The 16,033-nt window shown below is 30.2% G+C and overlaps 1 protein-coding gene across 1 annotated transcript in view; it reads right to left on the reverse strand.

The window, feature by feature from the left end:
* The window catches only part of LOC148312394 (uncharacterized), a 45,320-nt gene that overhangs the window by 28,552 nt on the left and 735 nt on the right, over positions 1-16,033 (reverse strand). Inside the window, exons 2-18 of the mRNA XM_088277426.1 lie at positions 15,777-16,003; positions 14,411-14,574; positions 14,003-14,134; positions 13,724-13,929; positions 12,251-12,476; positions 11,392-11,613; positions 10,581-10,681; positions 10,326-10,494; positions 9,408-9,574; positions 6,285-6,508; positions 5,537-5,700; positions 4,837-4,980; positions 4,375-4,574; positions 2,667-2,898; positions 1,918-2,139; positions 688-788; positions 106-274 (exon numbers count right to left, since the gene is read on the reverse strand). Of these exons, the coding sequence (XP_088133552.1) occupies positions 106-274; positions 688-788; positions 1,918-2,139; positions 2,667-2,898; positions 4,375-4,574; positions 4,837-4,980; positions 5,537-5,700; positions 6,285-6,508; positions 9,408-9,574; positions 10,326-10,494; positions 10,581-10,681; positions 11,392-11,613; positions 12,251-12,476; positions 13,724-13,929; positions 14,003-14,134; positions 14,411-14,574; positions 15,777-15,994 (3,061 nt within the window). The 5' untranslated portion in view covers positions 15,995-16,003. The remainder of the gene's footprint in view (positions 1-105; positions 275-687; positions 789-1,917; positions 2,140-2,666; positions 2,899-4,374; positions 4,575-4,836; positions 4,981-5,536; positions 5,701-6,284; positions 6,509-9,407; positions 9,575-10,325; positions 10,495-10,580; positions 10,682-11,391; positions 11,614-12,250; positions 12,477-13,723; positions 13,930-14,002; positions 14,135-14,410; positions 14,575-15,776; positions 16,004-16,033) is intronic.

Consider the following 16,033-nt stretch of genomic DNA (forward strand, 5'->3'; position numbering starts at 1 on the left):
AGTTATGTCATTTGTATCAAATATATTTCACTTTCATATCCATGATCACATTACCTTCATATAATTGAATGATAAAGTTTAGAAATATTTAGAAAAATATATTACCTATGCAGTTTCTCGGACCAATACCAAAAGGAAAGTAGGCATTCACATTAATATTCCCTTTGTTTTCATCTGAAAATCTCTCGGGATCAAACCGTTCCGGATTAGGATAATATTTGGGGTCGTGATGAATGGCGTACACGGGAAACCAAACCACTTCGTTTCGAGAAATCTGCAATAAATATATGGCAATTTTAAAGATATACAAAACGTTTAAAGCAACATTAACCATTCTACTTATGAAGGAGTAACTACATATTGTAGTTTTAAAAACTTTCAAATGACGTATTAATTACATGTGTCAGATATATTTGTATCAAGTATCTACTTTATTAGAGAGGTAGAAACGTTATATATAAGATGTTCTGTATATTTACCTATTTTGTATTTCAAAAATGTATTTTTGTAAAAAAAAAATTAAAAAAAAATAAAAAATAAAAAAAATTCTCATTTTAAATACAAGTATCAGTGCTGCTGCCTGTTAGAATTTCATGTTTGAAGTAAAACCTTTATTTATGTAATTTGCATAGGTTGAAAGTGTTAACAATCAAAATAAAAATGCTAACGTAAATTATTGATACTTACTGTGTATTCCACATCACTTGTATCGGTTGAAGGTGGAAGATTGTAGGATTTAGTGCAAAGACGATCCATAACAACCAATGGTGGCCACATCCGTAATGATTCTTTACAAAATTTTATTTACATTATTACTATACAGGTTTAAAAATGATCTGATTGGTTCACTGAGTGAATAAAATATTTTTACTCAGGAGAAATAATGGATTTAATATACTGTACATATCAGGTTATTCCATTCAATTTTATGACTTTTACGACAGCAAATACATTACAATTAGCAAATAATTTATTTTTTCTTCAGTAACTCCTGTCTATCCAAATAACCAAGATTATCCAAGGAATTATCTCTCCATTTTGAGGATGCACTATCTCTGATGACCTTCAACATATCGCTCACTCTTTTCAAGAACGTCACAAATCAAAAAACTTGATTTTTAAGGATAACGTTTTTAAAGTTTAAAGATATAATTCAATGTATTAAAAATAAATATCAAGCCACTTATTGAACTTTTTACTGTGCAACAGATCTTTTTAAGTAAAACCTGAAGGTTTTTTTCTATATTTGAAAAAATTAAATATATTTAAAAAAAATAATTTAACAATACCTTTTCTTCAAAATGCAGAAACAACACTTTCTGCCCTGTAGCGGGTAAATATTAAGTTAAAAATATGCCTCTTTTGCTGGGATATAGTACATTTTTTGGGTATTCCGAAAACATGCACAACTGAAAATTGATGATTTTTGATTTATGACGTTCTTGAAAGGAGTGAGCGATATGTCTGAAACATAACTATCTATCCCCAGATCCCGGCTGTCTATTATATCATTCCTTCTTTGCATCTTCTTTCTCTCTCCCCTTAACTCTAACTAACTAACTAACTAACCATCACGCTACTTCCCCGCAGGGGAGAATAGAACGCTACACCACTCTGTCTTTGCATACATTCTTCGCCTCTTCCACGTTCATGCAATTTCTCATAGATACCTGACAATTATTATGACTCCTAACCTGACCACTTTCAAGTATATGGCATATCTGATTGTGCCAAGTTTTTCTCGGTCTTCCTCTGCTCTCCTTAACTCAATTTCATCTATTTACAGTTTAATGAATAATTAAGCATTATCAGCTACTTATTTCAAATATACAACCCTTATCAGTACCAATGAGCCCACTTGTGTACATTTATTCTGTACAAAAATTGAATACATATAAATTAATTAAATTTAACAACCTGAGACCACCATGTCTAAATATTTGAGTTTCGGCAAATCGAAGTATGTGAATATGCCATCATTTGCCGAGTCAAAATGATCGATTTCATCCAGCAGTTTAGTTTGTACATCAGGGTTCCTTGCCAACTCGTATATAAGCCAAGACAGTGAGGTAGATGTTGTTTCATAGCCTCCGAGAAAGAAGAGAAAAGCTTGGGCTGTCAGCTCATCATCAGTCCAAACTAAAAAAATAAATATTCAATTAAAAATGATAATAAGGAATACACATTACAAATTTAATTAATATCTACCTCAACATTTTGAGTGTGTCCAAATACTTGTTCACAAGTATGAACAAGTATTTGGACACACTCAAAATGTTGTAAATAAATTATCTGGTCAAATTATAAGCTTAAATAATAAACATGAAAATGATATTTTCTGGCGTTTCTCGCCCAGTTATCCAGGATTCGGACCTCACATACTAATATAAGAGTTTCTGCTCAATAAAAAGCTTCTTTTCATCTCACCAATGGATGTCTCTAGTAAAGTTCCAGTGATTCAAGAATAATTTTTAAAAATTGGTTCATATATATAGAACTTCTAAGAATTTGAGTAGTGTGGTTGTCAATAATGGGTAGAATTGGTGAATGTTACACGTGTGTAAAGTGATCACTTAAACTAGCCTATGACGGTCGTCAGCCCCGTAAATGCCCAGACTTCCATATTCTTCTTCATCTTTCATGAGATGTCAAAAAATAATATCTACCTCGTTTCACAACACGTTTCCCAATGGCCGACTCCTCAACGGTCGCGAATTCATCTTGAGATGTGGTGTTACTTGCAGATTCGTATTTCAAGGATCCCTTCTTTGCTTCCATCAACAGGTGAATCATGTCATGTCGTACTATCTTGTTCTGCTCTCTGTGTTTCATTGTCCCTTGCACAATATTTGTGAAGAAAGCTTTCATGGTTGGATTTACTATTGGAATATCTAAAAACTATAAAAAAATATGTGACTAATTTTTTTTTAAATATTCATTAAAATAATAATTGAATGGTGATTAAACATAAGATTTCTTTTTCATATCATTTCTAATTATTTCAATTATTACGTTCAAAATCTCTTATCTCACAATCAAAAATAATACATTTGTGTTTTGATTTATGATCAAATAAATATATTATTTACAACACTTTCCATAAAAAAAGATAATGAACATTAGATCAGGGGTTCCCAAAGTGTGCGCCGCGGCGCCCTGGTGTGCCGTAGAAAGTAATGAGGGGCGCTGTGAGTCAATCCTCTATCGTTATCCGAAACCACAAATTTTCTCTTTTTTTCTGTTCTCTGTTTCAATTCTGAATTAAGAATTCAGAATATAATAAAACTCAATATATATATATATATATATATATATATATATATATATATATATATATATATATATATATATATATATATATATATATATATATATATATATATATATATATATATATATATATATATATATATATATATATATATATATATATATATATATATATATATTTAAATATATTATATATATATATATATAAATTTATATATATATATATATATATATATATATATATATATATATATATATATATATATATATATATATATATATATATATATATATATATATATATATATATGTCCGCCTCTGTAGTGTAATGGTCAGCATGCTCGGCTACCGTTCTGGAGGTCCCGGGTTCGATTCCCAGGGGGGTCAAATAAATATAAGTGATTTTTTCACTGTAATATTTATTCAATATTACCCTGGACTGGTACCTGAAGCGGAGGGCTGATCACCTTTCCTTCGTGTGTAAACGATCAAGATAACACTGTGTTCATATGAAGCAGTGCCCTATGCACCATTGGGGTGCGGATAAGGGTTTTATTATTATTATATATATATATATATATATATATATATATATATATATATATATATATATATATATATATATATATTTAAATATATATATATACATAAATATATATATATATATATATATATATATATATATATATATATATATATATATATATATATATATATATATATATATATATATATATATATATATATATATATATATATATATATATATATATATATATATATATATATATATATATATATTTATATATATATATATATATATATATATATATATATATATATATATATATATATATATATATATATATATATATATATATATATATATATATATATACATATATATATATATATATACATGTATACGCAAATAGCTTACTAAAGTAGGGCGCCAATACAAAATACTATACTTGTAAGTGCGCCGCAAGCTGAAAAAGATTGGGAACCCCTGCATTAGATTATTAACTTAACTTAACTTCAAAAAATCTAAGATAGTGTCACCTTAAAATAATCAATATTTTATTCAAACAATTATATACATACTTTCATGAATCTAGGAAAAAAGTTATACATAAAGACTCTGAGTAGTTTAATTCCCCCAAAATCACAGGCTTCTTTTACATTTTCAAAGAATTCATTCTTTTCATCCGAAATGGACTGAACATTTAATCCAAAAGCGGTGCTAGCAATTACATCATTTGTGTAGTGAGAAAATAATGTCTTGGCATCAACATCAATAACACCTGAAATAAAACAAAGCATGATTATTTAAAAAGAATATGTTTGAAAAGAATTTAATACAATCGGAATGTGGATTTGATTCAGCTTCTATTTATCTTCAAATTAAAATTTTTGTTTACTAAAAGGATTTATCAAAAAAGCTACTGTTTCTATCTGTTTTGGCATATTTTTTTGTTTGCCTAAGAGTGGGGAAATGATGACTCTCCTAAAATTCAAGACCACATGCATGACAGCCAAATGAATAAAAATATAATCCCGACAGACCATTGAATCCCGGTTCTGTCGTTTTCTTCTTCAGATGATTGACTAAATTTTCGGAGCACTCCTGAACAAATGAGAACATGTTTTTGATCTTTGAACTTGTGAATGCGGGACTCAATGTCGCTCTCATATCATGCCATTTTTCACCTGAAATGAAAATCAAACTTTTGAGAAATACTTTAATTTTAAATTCATTTATTTTTTTCTACTTAAGGAACTGATACATTTTAAACGTTTGACAATGTTTTACTTCTCTTTCTTTGTCATAAAAAATATGAAGTATGGCAAAGAGGGTAAATTTCCAAATAAATCATAAAAATGAAATATATTCTCTGATTTGTAAACAAATGTTAAGCTTATTTTAAGCATTTCTTATTTTCTAGGATTTTCTTAATTTTATAGAAAATTAAGAAAAAAAAAACATATTATAAAGACTGCTTATCGTCAACTTAATACTCATTTTAGAGTTAAACATTTGACATTCACTACTGTCTATGGAATTCAAAGTGTTATTCTTAACATCCGTATTTTGAATACCTCAAAATGGATTTAATTTGATTTTATCATATGCGTTACCAAAACGTAGTTAACACTAAAACAATATTGAAAGATCATCTGCAAAAATGCAAAACCTTAAATAATAAATCAGAGAATACTGAGGGACTTTACCTCAATCACAAAGGAATTTAAGTTGTGTGGATACCTTTTAATGAAAGTAATATATTTCCAAGTATTGGATCAGCTTGTTCATCCATGTAAATTCTGTGGTCAGTAAAATGGTCGAAATCTTTAACACTAATTTGTTTGATCAACTCCACATCTTTTAACACTACCAATAACTGTGATCCTTCTAATGCTCCAAAATATCTGTGGAAAAATAATCAATTCTGTAAATTTGATTATTGCATGATATAGATTATATAGATAAATGTATGGAAGTAAAGCATGGGGTTGGCAAAAGACTGATGAAGGTAGACGAAATACAGTCCAAATTCGTTCTCTCAGACAAAAGTGCGGCAAAATGATATATCATAGATGTTCGGATGGTGATATAAGGAAGGAATGCAAGGCTGAGATAAGCGTTATTGATAAAATGAATTAAGGTATGGTAAGATGATTTGGGCACGTGAATTGAACAAGTGAATAAAAAAGAGTAAAACAAATTTACGACGCGAATGTAGCTGGTAATAGAAACAGAGGAAGACCGAGGAAAACTTGACATGATCAAGTATTTAAAATACTTGGGAATGGTCAAGTCAAATTGGATCCAAAGAAATTAGATTGCCGTGATTCTAATTTCATTACAGACTACTATTGAAAAACCGTTTTTTCAAAGTTACTGAAATTTACAGTATGAAGCGAAATCATACCATTATTTAATATAATTTTACAAACACATTTCTGATGGATGAAATTATTTTAATAAAATAAAGAGATAGGGAGGTACTTACTTTTGATCAGGAAAGTGGTCATATTGTTCTTGAACAACCTCCATCAGATGTTTTCTTTGAAGAATAACATCAATAACACCTCCAATAAATGGAACACTTGGTTCAATATATTTTATTCCTCTTTTCCTAAAAATAGTATATTTCCACTTTCCATACAAATAGATAACAGCTAGTAAAAGGCACACGCCAATTAACCACACAATCATTGTTTCAAAATAATATATAAATCAATGGTAGAAACTAAAAATTTAAGTTAAAAAGTCTGTGTTTTGTACAAGAGCCTATACAAACTCTTCTCAGAGCTGTTGATATGAAAACACTGGGAAAACGCCCAAACAAGCTCATCAATATTGGTATCTCACATCATACTAATACACTTTTATACTTACTTGTATATATGTACAGTGTACCCATCACACATGGCCAATCAACAGTGTTCTTCAAACTTTGGTTTTGTGCTTTGTAAAAAAGTTAAATTTCACATATTTAATATTGATAGATACAGTTGCGCCAGTATTTAATAGTGTCTGTATTTAACTCCTCAGTTTTCTTGTTTTTCAAAGCGCCCCTTAAAAGCCAAACTTTTATCAAATTTAATCCCAAAAAAATGGTTTTTATAAAAAAAAAATCTGTTTCATTATCCCTAAGTATAAGGAACTTCGACGAATGATTTTTTTCTCCAATACATTTTGACTTTTAAAGCTTTTCAATTCATTCTGTGTATCAATCATTATTTTCGAGTTTTCAGAACACCATTTTCAAACAACAAATTACAGCGAATCTAGTATCATATAATTTAAAATGTCCCATTTTACATGTGGCCTGAAATAGATAACATTGTTATTATGATTTATTTTGGTTTAAAATGTGATAATTTTCTTTATCATGTTATCTTATCTTTAAAAAATTATGAGTATAATTCTATTTTTCTGACTGCTATCCGCTTCCAATGGTTTATAAAGCTCCATATTGAATCAATGCGCTGTTAACTTGATGGTTATAGTATAAAGGCAAGATAAATCACCCTTGAGATCCAGATTCTTGTTTACAGGAGTAAAATATGATTAAAATGATACAAATGACATAAGTGAAGGAGAGCAGGGTGAAGGACACCACTATTGTATGATAAAGGTAATGGAGGAAGATAATTGGAAACTATCAATTGAGAAGAATAGCAGCGACAACTAGGACGCTTGGAGTTGCTTACCCATACTTGTATAAAATTGTATAAGTTAAACATCATATATAAGTATTGTCAAGGTTTAGTCTACGCTTTATGTGTTAGCCCATGGTAACGTGTAAATCATTATGGTAGATGTAAAAGCACTTATGGTGATCCATTTGATTGGAAATTTTGTATGGATAAATGATTTAGATACTTAATTTTTTTATCTGTGGGATATAGTCAATGTCTCCAATTTGCTTTTGAATGATATAAATATTTCGTTTAATATCCATAATAATAATAAAAAAAATACTGTTCATCTTAAAACAGTTTGAGAAAAGTTTTTTTTCAGAGTTAATCCATCGTAACCATTGATAAATTTATTATACATATTATGGTTGAATATTAATTCTGGGTGTTCGTAAATAAAGACCTACTACCACAGACATCTAAATATATCTTATTACTGAACTAAATATTTGTACAAAAAAATAGTAGAAATCGGAAAATATGAAAACTGCAACATTGAATTATGTTTCCTTTCGCTGTTTGTATTGAAATCGTAATGCCATTTTAAACCTATTTTTTGCAAAATTTATTTGTATGAATATTTAAATGTTAATTAACTAACTAATACTTACTTTTTATAGACAGACTGCATATATGGATAGTAATAAAATTTTATATCAGGAATTCGGAATAGGAATTTTATATTTTTTGTAAAAAAACTTTTTTTTTAAAATCATGTTTTATATATTTAGAAATAAAAAGTTTCACTTCCATTCATCTCAGAAAATAACAATTCTACATATCTCAGATAATAACATTTCTAAAGGTGGAGGCCGACCGGAGCATTTTGTCGTAACATAACGTCGTAACATCGCTTGCGGCGAGCATCAGCGAGCTTCTGAAACTATGGATGGAGCGCTCGGCTTGCTGTACTGACTGCCTAAATGCTCGCATCGTAACATGTTACGTTATGATGAAATGCTCCGGTCAGTCTTCACCCTAATTCACATATAATATTTTTCATACAAAAATAATGTTAGTTTACAATGACTAAGTAATTATTATTATTATTATTGAAGACGTCTGGTAGAAGTGGATGTAGTAAAAAGTCTTTTAGACATTTATTCTCAAAGCATTTAAATGGCGGCTGGTTGAGTTGGTCAGGAAGATTGTTTCATTATATAGAAATCCGAAGATCGGAGACTAATAATACTGATCACTACTGATCTATTACAGACTCAGATTAACTAGAAGAGGATGCGAGAACGCTCTCACAATTTATATACTTCCTGATTTATCCTAAATGTACAAGTCTTAAGTATTGAGGGTCCTATCCACAGAATGTCGAATTCTATTTGTTCATTCATATTGTTGAGTGGTTTTACAGCAATTATATAAATGAACTAAATAATAAAATAAATTGGATAATTCAAAATGATTTTAGTGTAATTATTATGTTACAATAGGTATCATAGTTTTATACAAAGACTATAACTAACACAAAGTGTAGTTGAAAAATATTATTATTCTTCTGCTAAACCCTCCTCCTCACCCAGTGGTGCATAGAGCACTGCATCGTTTTGATGGAGTGTTATCTTGATTATTACTAACATAAAAGTAAGGTAACCAATCCTGCGCTTCAGGTAATAATAAATATTTAGGTCCAGTGTAATAATAAATAAATATTAAAGAGAATAATCTTCTTCTTCTATGCATGTCATGTCAGGTCCCCTCTGATGGCGACTATCACTTGAAAGTAAATGCCTTGAGCAGCTTTAAACAGCGCTTCGACGGTCCTGATTCCCATTCGATCTCATATACTCCCGAGCCAATAGATGAATAATCACAAATATTTATTTTAATCCCTCTTGGGAATCGAACCGCGGGCTTCCAGCCTGGTAGATAAACTCACTATATGGAGGGGGACAAAAAATAATTATTACTTATAGTTTCTCCCTCAATTTCAAACCAACCCACACACCGTTCTCTGCATACATATGAAAAGTATTTCTTGCAAGTTTCAGAGGAATTTGAGTCTTAGATGTAGCAACAATATCAAATTTGGTCAACATGCTGAAAACAATCGCTTTCATAATCATCAGGGCAAACCGAGAACCTGGAAAGAAATTTTACAGAATAAATTCATAAAAATAGATTACAACATTACAAAAATTCAATGCAATAAAAATATAATATTTATCCTACAAATTAGCAATTTGCTTTTTTTTCTACCTAAGTAGGTACTCGTGAATGTATTAAAATGTTGCCATGTTAGAACTAATTCATTTTACTTCTGCCACACTGCCCTTGAATGCCAACATGATATCTTTTTATTACTGTCAGGAGTTGAAATTGTGTATTTCATTTATTTATTTTTGTTTTCAAAAATGCCAAAAACCAATTGTTTGTAAAATTAACTTTTTAAACACGTGTTTAATTGGTCAATGAATGCCAAAAGAAAAGGGGCTTAATTTTGCCCATTGCCTTTTTGTTGCAATATTAAAAAAATAAAAATTCATACCCACAGAATGTTTTCTTTATTTTTCATTTCGTTATTGGTATCTTCATTAAATAAACACAATCTGTATTTATTGCCAGAAATAATCTATTTTTTTGCTTAGTTAAACTATTTTATATTGTAAGCATAATTAAACTATTTTATATTGCGAAAACTAGCAAAGTCTGAAAAATATCGTTTTAATGAGTTGCCCTGACTGAACTGAGTTGTTCAGAGAATAGTTTTAAACCTTAACTAGAATTTTTTTTAATAAGATTGCTTGGCTTGGTCACTTTTGGCAGTATGCTTACGATAAAATTAAAAAATGAATAGCCATCGGTTATAATAAGCAAAAATATAAAATACGTACCAATGCAGTTTCGCGGTCCGATTCCAAAGGGAATATACGATAGTGGATGAATAGAAGATTTGTTTTCATCAGAAAATCTGTCTGGATCAAACTTTAACGGGTTTGGGAAATACTTGGGGTCTCGGTGTAGACAGAATATTGGAATCCAAACTCCATCATTTTCTTGGATCTGTCAAGGAATAGAATGGACAGCTTACAAACAAATTATTTTTGATAGTATTGTTTCCAATATGAGTTATACTGTAAAGTTTTTACCTCATAAGAATTGGGATTAGACTCCGAAGGAGGGGGTAGAGTAAACTTACTGGAAGCGACTCTATCAGTGAGTATCCCGGGGGGCCAGAGGCGCAGGGATTCTGCAAATAATTATATTTGTATAAAAATATGAGTATTCAACCCGGTCTGTTGATCCAATTCTGCTGCCAAGAAGCTAAAATTTAATTTAAAAAAAAAAAATCCTTTTCGGTATTGCAACATACTATTTTCATACATGTTTTTTTACTATAAACTCTTGATTTACAAAAAGTTTATTTTGGAATCAGATTGTAAAAAACTAGATAAGAAGTAGTGGAGTAAATATACTAAATATTTACGTTCCTTTCATATTTCATGCCATGATTGTACATTTATCTGTAAGATTAAACAATCATTTAAAACAGAAAAAAACAGCGCATAACTCTGTTGAACAATAGACCGGGAAAATCTAACAAAATGTACGCTTTAAAATTATATTAAATTAATATTTAAAAAAATATATATCTTCTTGCTTTTTCCAAACAATCATTCATAATGCTTATACATACTGAATATTATTTCAATGATGCAAAAGTATTATTTGTTTGACAAACAAGGCACAATTCAAGTCATTGTGTTGATATCACAATAAAAAATGGTCCAAATGATAAAAATCAAAAGATTGTCATTATTATTAAGTTATTGTAGAATGTAAATAATATTATATTAAGTTAAGTGTTGTACAAAAGAAAGTAAATAATAATATATATTACGTGTTTAATTTATTGAGTAAATAAAAAATTATTGAATTTAACAAAGGATGGTTACTTACCAGAAATGACCATATCCAAATATTTGAGTTTGGGCAAGTCTTGATATGTGAGGCTATCTCCGGTTTGAGATTTAAAGTCGTCAATTTCATCCTGAAGCCTCTTCTGTATGTCGGGATTCTTAACCAGTTCATAAATCAGGAAAGTCAATACTGTAGATGTCGTGTCGAATCCGCCCATCAAAAAGACTACGGCTTGTGCGACTAGATCATCATCGGTCCATTCTGGAATATTAAGATATTCATTATCTGTGGCTAACATTATTCTAGGGGTTCCTTGCCTTTAATAGTTCAGAGCACAGATTTTAGTATCAACAATCAGAGACTAAAAGGAATGTGTATTTGATTACATATTTCTTTGGTTTGTTTCGTAATATGATTGTTATTTCTGAAATTATACAGTGAATTGGTTTGAATATATATAATTAACAATTACCTGTAAATAAAGTTGGCATAGATTTTTTTACATTCCAATACACAGGACCAACCTGTTGTGGAATATGCCTGTTAGACAAGCTACGTCTATACTGAACAGTTAAGTATTATCAATTGATCTGTTCTGTATCTCCAAAGGAAAATTCTTTTACTCACTCCTTCAATGAAGATTAATTATAAAAATTTTAACTAACATGTGAAAGTACAATTTTTTAATTGACTTTTTGAATTGTTCTTGAATGAATGTTTGATTTGAACATACAAAATATTGCTAAAAGACGGTATTTTCATGGCACAAAAATGGGACAGTCATTTCAATTATGTAATATCAGATAATATTCACATATAAAATCAGTATTGTCAATAACTGGATGGATATCAATAATGCGCCCGTTTACCCTATGTAAATAATGTTAACATGACTCACTTCTTTCAACTTTTCTTGTCCCGATACTAGATTCCTCCACAGTGGCAAATCCCGCGTGCTCTCCAGAAGGAGTGTCGTGCTTCAGGGAACCCTTCTTGGCTTCCATTAGTAGGTGAATCATGTCATGTCGGACTATACCACGCTTCTCTCTCTCTATCATAGTTCCGAGCACCAAACTGGTGAAATATGTTCTTACTTTTGCAGGGATTAAAGTTATTTTAGCAAGCTGAAAAAAATACAGATACTTAAATAAAGTAGAAAAATGATTCAGAATTTTCTTCCAAATGTGTTTTGGATTATGTTTAAACAAAAAGATGGGCATTTCAATTATATTTTAAACTTACACAACTGTAGATGTAATTCATATTCTCCAACTATGTATATTGTCAGACTCATAGATAATTACTATAAGAAAACTAAAACAGTAAATTTCCCCTACTGCCTACTTATAAGTAAACCCTTTTGGTATAATTATTTTCCATAGTTTTGTATTAAATATCATCTTTATAGTGTAATTACTCAATGGTATATCCTTTTTTATTTTAAGTGAGTTTTAACTTATCTATACAATATATTTGTTCCAAAAAAATGGACTTGGCTCACAAATTATTTGCAGATTTCTATTTGACTGAAGTATTCAAAGATGCAAATTATCTGAGGTGGTCCAATGCACCAACACAATGCAGAGGTATAGTAAGTGTTAACACAAACATCTCTGATTCCTATCCGAACACAGATGGTGATATGGTTCCGCATCGGACTGACGCGGTGTTAACTTGGTCATCAAATTTATTCAAGGGAAGTGATCAGACTTGTGCTTCGGATTCATGAATTTAGAAATGAAGTATATTTGAGAGGATATGGATGACGAAAGTGAATGAGTTCAGTAAGAAAATTACTGCTATATGAGAGGGAAATGGAAAAGGAATGAATGATAAGTAGGAAAAGGAGAATAGGTCTAGGGCACTCAGGGTCGTATACTAGTACTCATGCTTATGTAACTTATAATTGGGTAACATAAAATGCTATAATTGGGATTAAATAAAATTATTCTTACCCTCATCTGAACCCAATATAATATAATATAATATAATATATTCTCATAGGAGAATACATCAAATTGAGGAATGGTAAGTTAATTGTTAATTTTATGAAGGCACTGTGATCAGTATTACGCTTCAGGTAGCAGTCTAGGGTAGTACGAAATAAATAATTGTGTCGGGTTGTGATCCCGTGGTTAGTGTCGCGGACTCTTCAGTCAGAGTTTCTCGGTTCGACCCACTCTACCACAATTTGATACCTATTTCAAATAATGAGCCGCTTAGGCTCACAGAAATAGTATGAAATTGAAATATTGGTGTGAATTAAAAAACACATATATATATTTTTTTATTAATATATTAGAGTGAAAAAACATCTAATGTTTATACCTTGAAACTTTGTGAATCTATTATTTAAAGCTGATTTTCTTACTTTCATTAATTTCGGGAAGATGGCTAAAGCCAGAAACGTCATAAGTTTTGTTCCACTAAAATCTGTGGCGATTTTTCCAATCTTGTAAAATTCACAATCCGGATTTTCCAAGGAATCAACTTTCAGTCCAAAAATAGCCGTAGCTATGACGTCATTAGTGTAATGAGAGAATACATCTTTAGCTTCAATGTCAATGATCGGTTTTTCTAGAAAAAAAGGTGATAATTACTGAAAATTTTCTTTGATAATTATAATCTCTTAAAACATATTTTTTCAAACCTGTAGTACACAGTGGAACATAATGATTAGCCATCTGTCTGGAACATTCCTCGACAAATTCAAACATGTTTTTCATTTTGGAACTTGTGAAAGCAGGACTCAGCGTGGGTCGCATATCTCGCCATTTTTCTTCTGAAAATATTTCATTTCAATTTATTAATGTAAAGAAAATTAAGTTTTTAAGTATCTTTAATTAAATATAGAAAATAATTGGTCATCTGAAACTAATCCATCTCATCTAAAATTAAATGGAAAGAAGAAAGTTTTTGATGAGATGTGAGTATTTTGTTAAAAGTAAGTCTTTAAATGCAATTAAATATATTTGCATTTATATCTTAACCATGACAGTAGTAAGATATCCTAACTCTTACTGTCTGATCAGATAAAATAAGTTTAAATGGTGTTTACCTTTCATAGCAATCAAAAGTCTTCCGTACATAGGATCAGTATCTTCATCAATATATCCTCTATGTGCATTAAACGTATCAAACTCCTTGATGCCAATCTGCTTTATTAGTTCCAAGTCTTTCAAAATAATTAGTGGCCTGGGGCCTTCAAAAGTTCCAATGTACCTATGATTATTAAGCATTCAATCACCATTGTTCATTTATCGAAAATCAGAATTTTAGAGTGTTGGCATATTTCTATTATTGAAATTTTTTTATATTTTTTTTAATGTTTTATATTAAAAACTAATTCTATATTAACAACTCACTAGGTGTAATCCTTATCGAGGCATTTATTTATATTATTTAAATATGCTTATGGCGTTTAAAAAATATATATAAAACAATACATTTACATGCAAATTTAAATCTACATGTCCACAAATTATAGTAATATAAAAAACGGCTTTATCATTAGTAAATATGTACATCAATACTGTTGAGCTGAAAAACAAGCCACTCTCTGGGCTATTTGGCACTTCTACATCAGCAAGTTCCTGGTAGCCCAACATCCTCATAAATACAAAATAATTAAGGCGATATCACAGATAATATTATATTCATCAAAATAAGGTATGGGTACAAATGCAAAACATGATATGCAGCAATTATCTTTATATTCACTAATCTATTATTTGTTACTAATCTATATTGCATCATTACCAGCACATAAATGTTCCTACTCCCGTCAATTTCGATTCCCAGTACAAAATACTTAAAAAAGGGTTCAAAATTTCCAAGGTGATGTACGGTGTTTGTAGCATTGTTTGCAATTCAACCAAAAAAGTGAGTTTTTTTGTTAGATTAATAGTAACAGTAATTAACTTTTCACTCGCAGACGGTGTGCAAGCTGTGAAACCTTGTGGAAGGAAACTTGGCACAACCAATCAGAACCTCAAATCTGGTTGTGTCAAAAGTCTATGTATGGACGTAACCAGAGTGTGCGTACAACTAGATGTCAGAATGTAGAGGAAACTAGGAGTGTTTGTCAAGATAGAGGATTGTGGACATCCAAACTACTCTTTCAGAAAGCAGCGTGATGGTAGTAGTGGTCGTAGTAATGTTCCTCCTACATTTCTTATCAGAAGTACATGACCTGCAAACTGGACTCCATCACTTACGTCATCTGTACTCCATCAAATATATCCCACTCCTAGATCCAGAATCTGGAGCGCAGGACTGATTACCTCACTTTTAGATCATTAACTTTCAAGATACATGATAAGATAAATGTTAATCTGTCACGATGCACTGAGCATGACTGGGATAGCAAAAGAAAATAGCTCATTTATAGCTCATTTATAAGTTCATTCATTGAAATTACTTACTTTGCATCAGGGAATTGCTCGTAGATTCTTTGCAATAATTCGGAAACATGTTGCTTATGAAGTAAGGTATATATTCCGACTCCTACATATGGTATTGGCGGCTCCACATGCGGAATTCCTTTTCTTTTAAAGTGCTTATTTAGCCATTTTCCATAAGCAAAGAATGCTAATAATACTCCTAACAGTATCAATCCCACGCCTGTCCAGCAAAATGCCATAGTTTATTCCTGAAGTACAAACATAATCAAAATTATTTG

The sequence above is a fragment of the Brachycentrus maculatus genome, unplaced genomic scaffold (assembly GCF_059751285.1).
Source record: "Brachycentrus maculatus isolate JH-2025_06_01 unplaced genomic scaffold, ASM5975128v1 h1tg000042l, whole genome shotgun sequence".
Classification (NCBI taxonomy): Eukaryota; Metazoa; Arthropoda; class Insecta; order Trichoptera; family Brachycentridae; genus Brachycentrus; species Brachycentrus maculatus.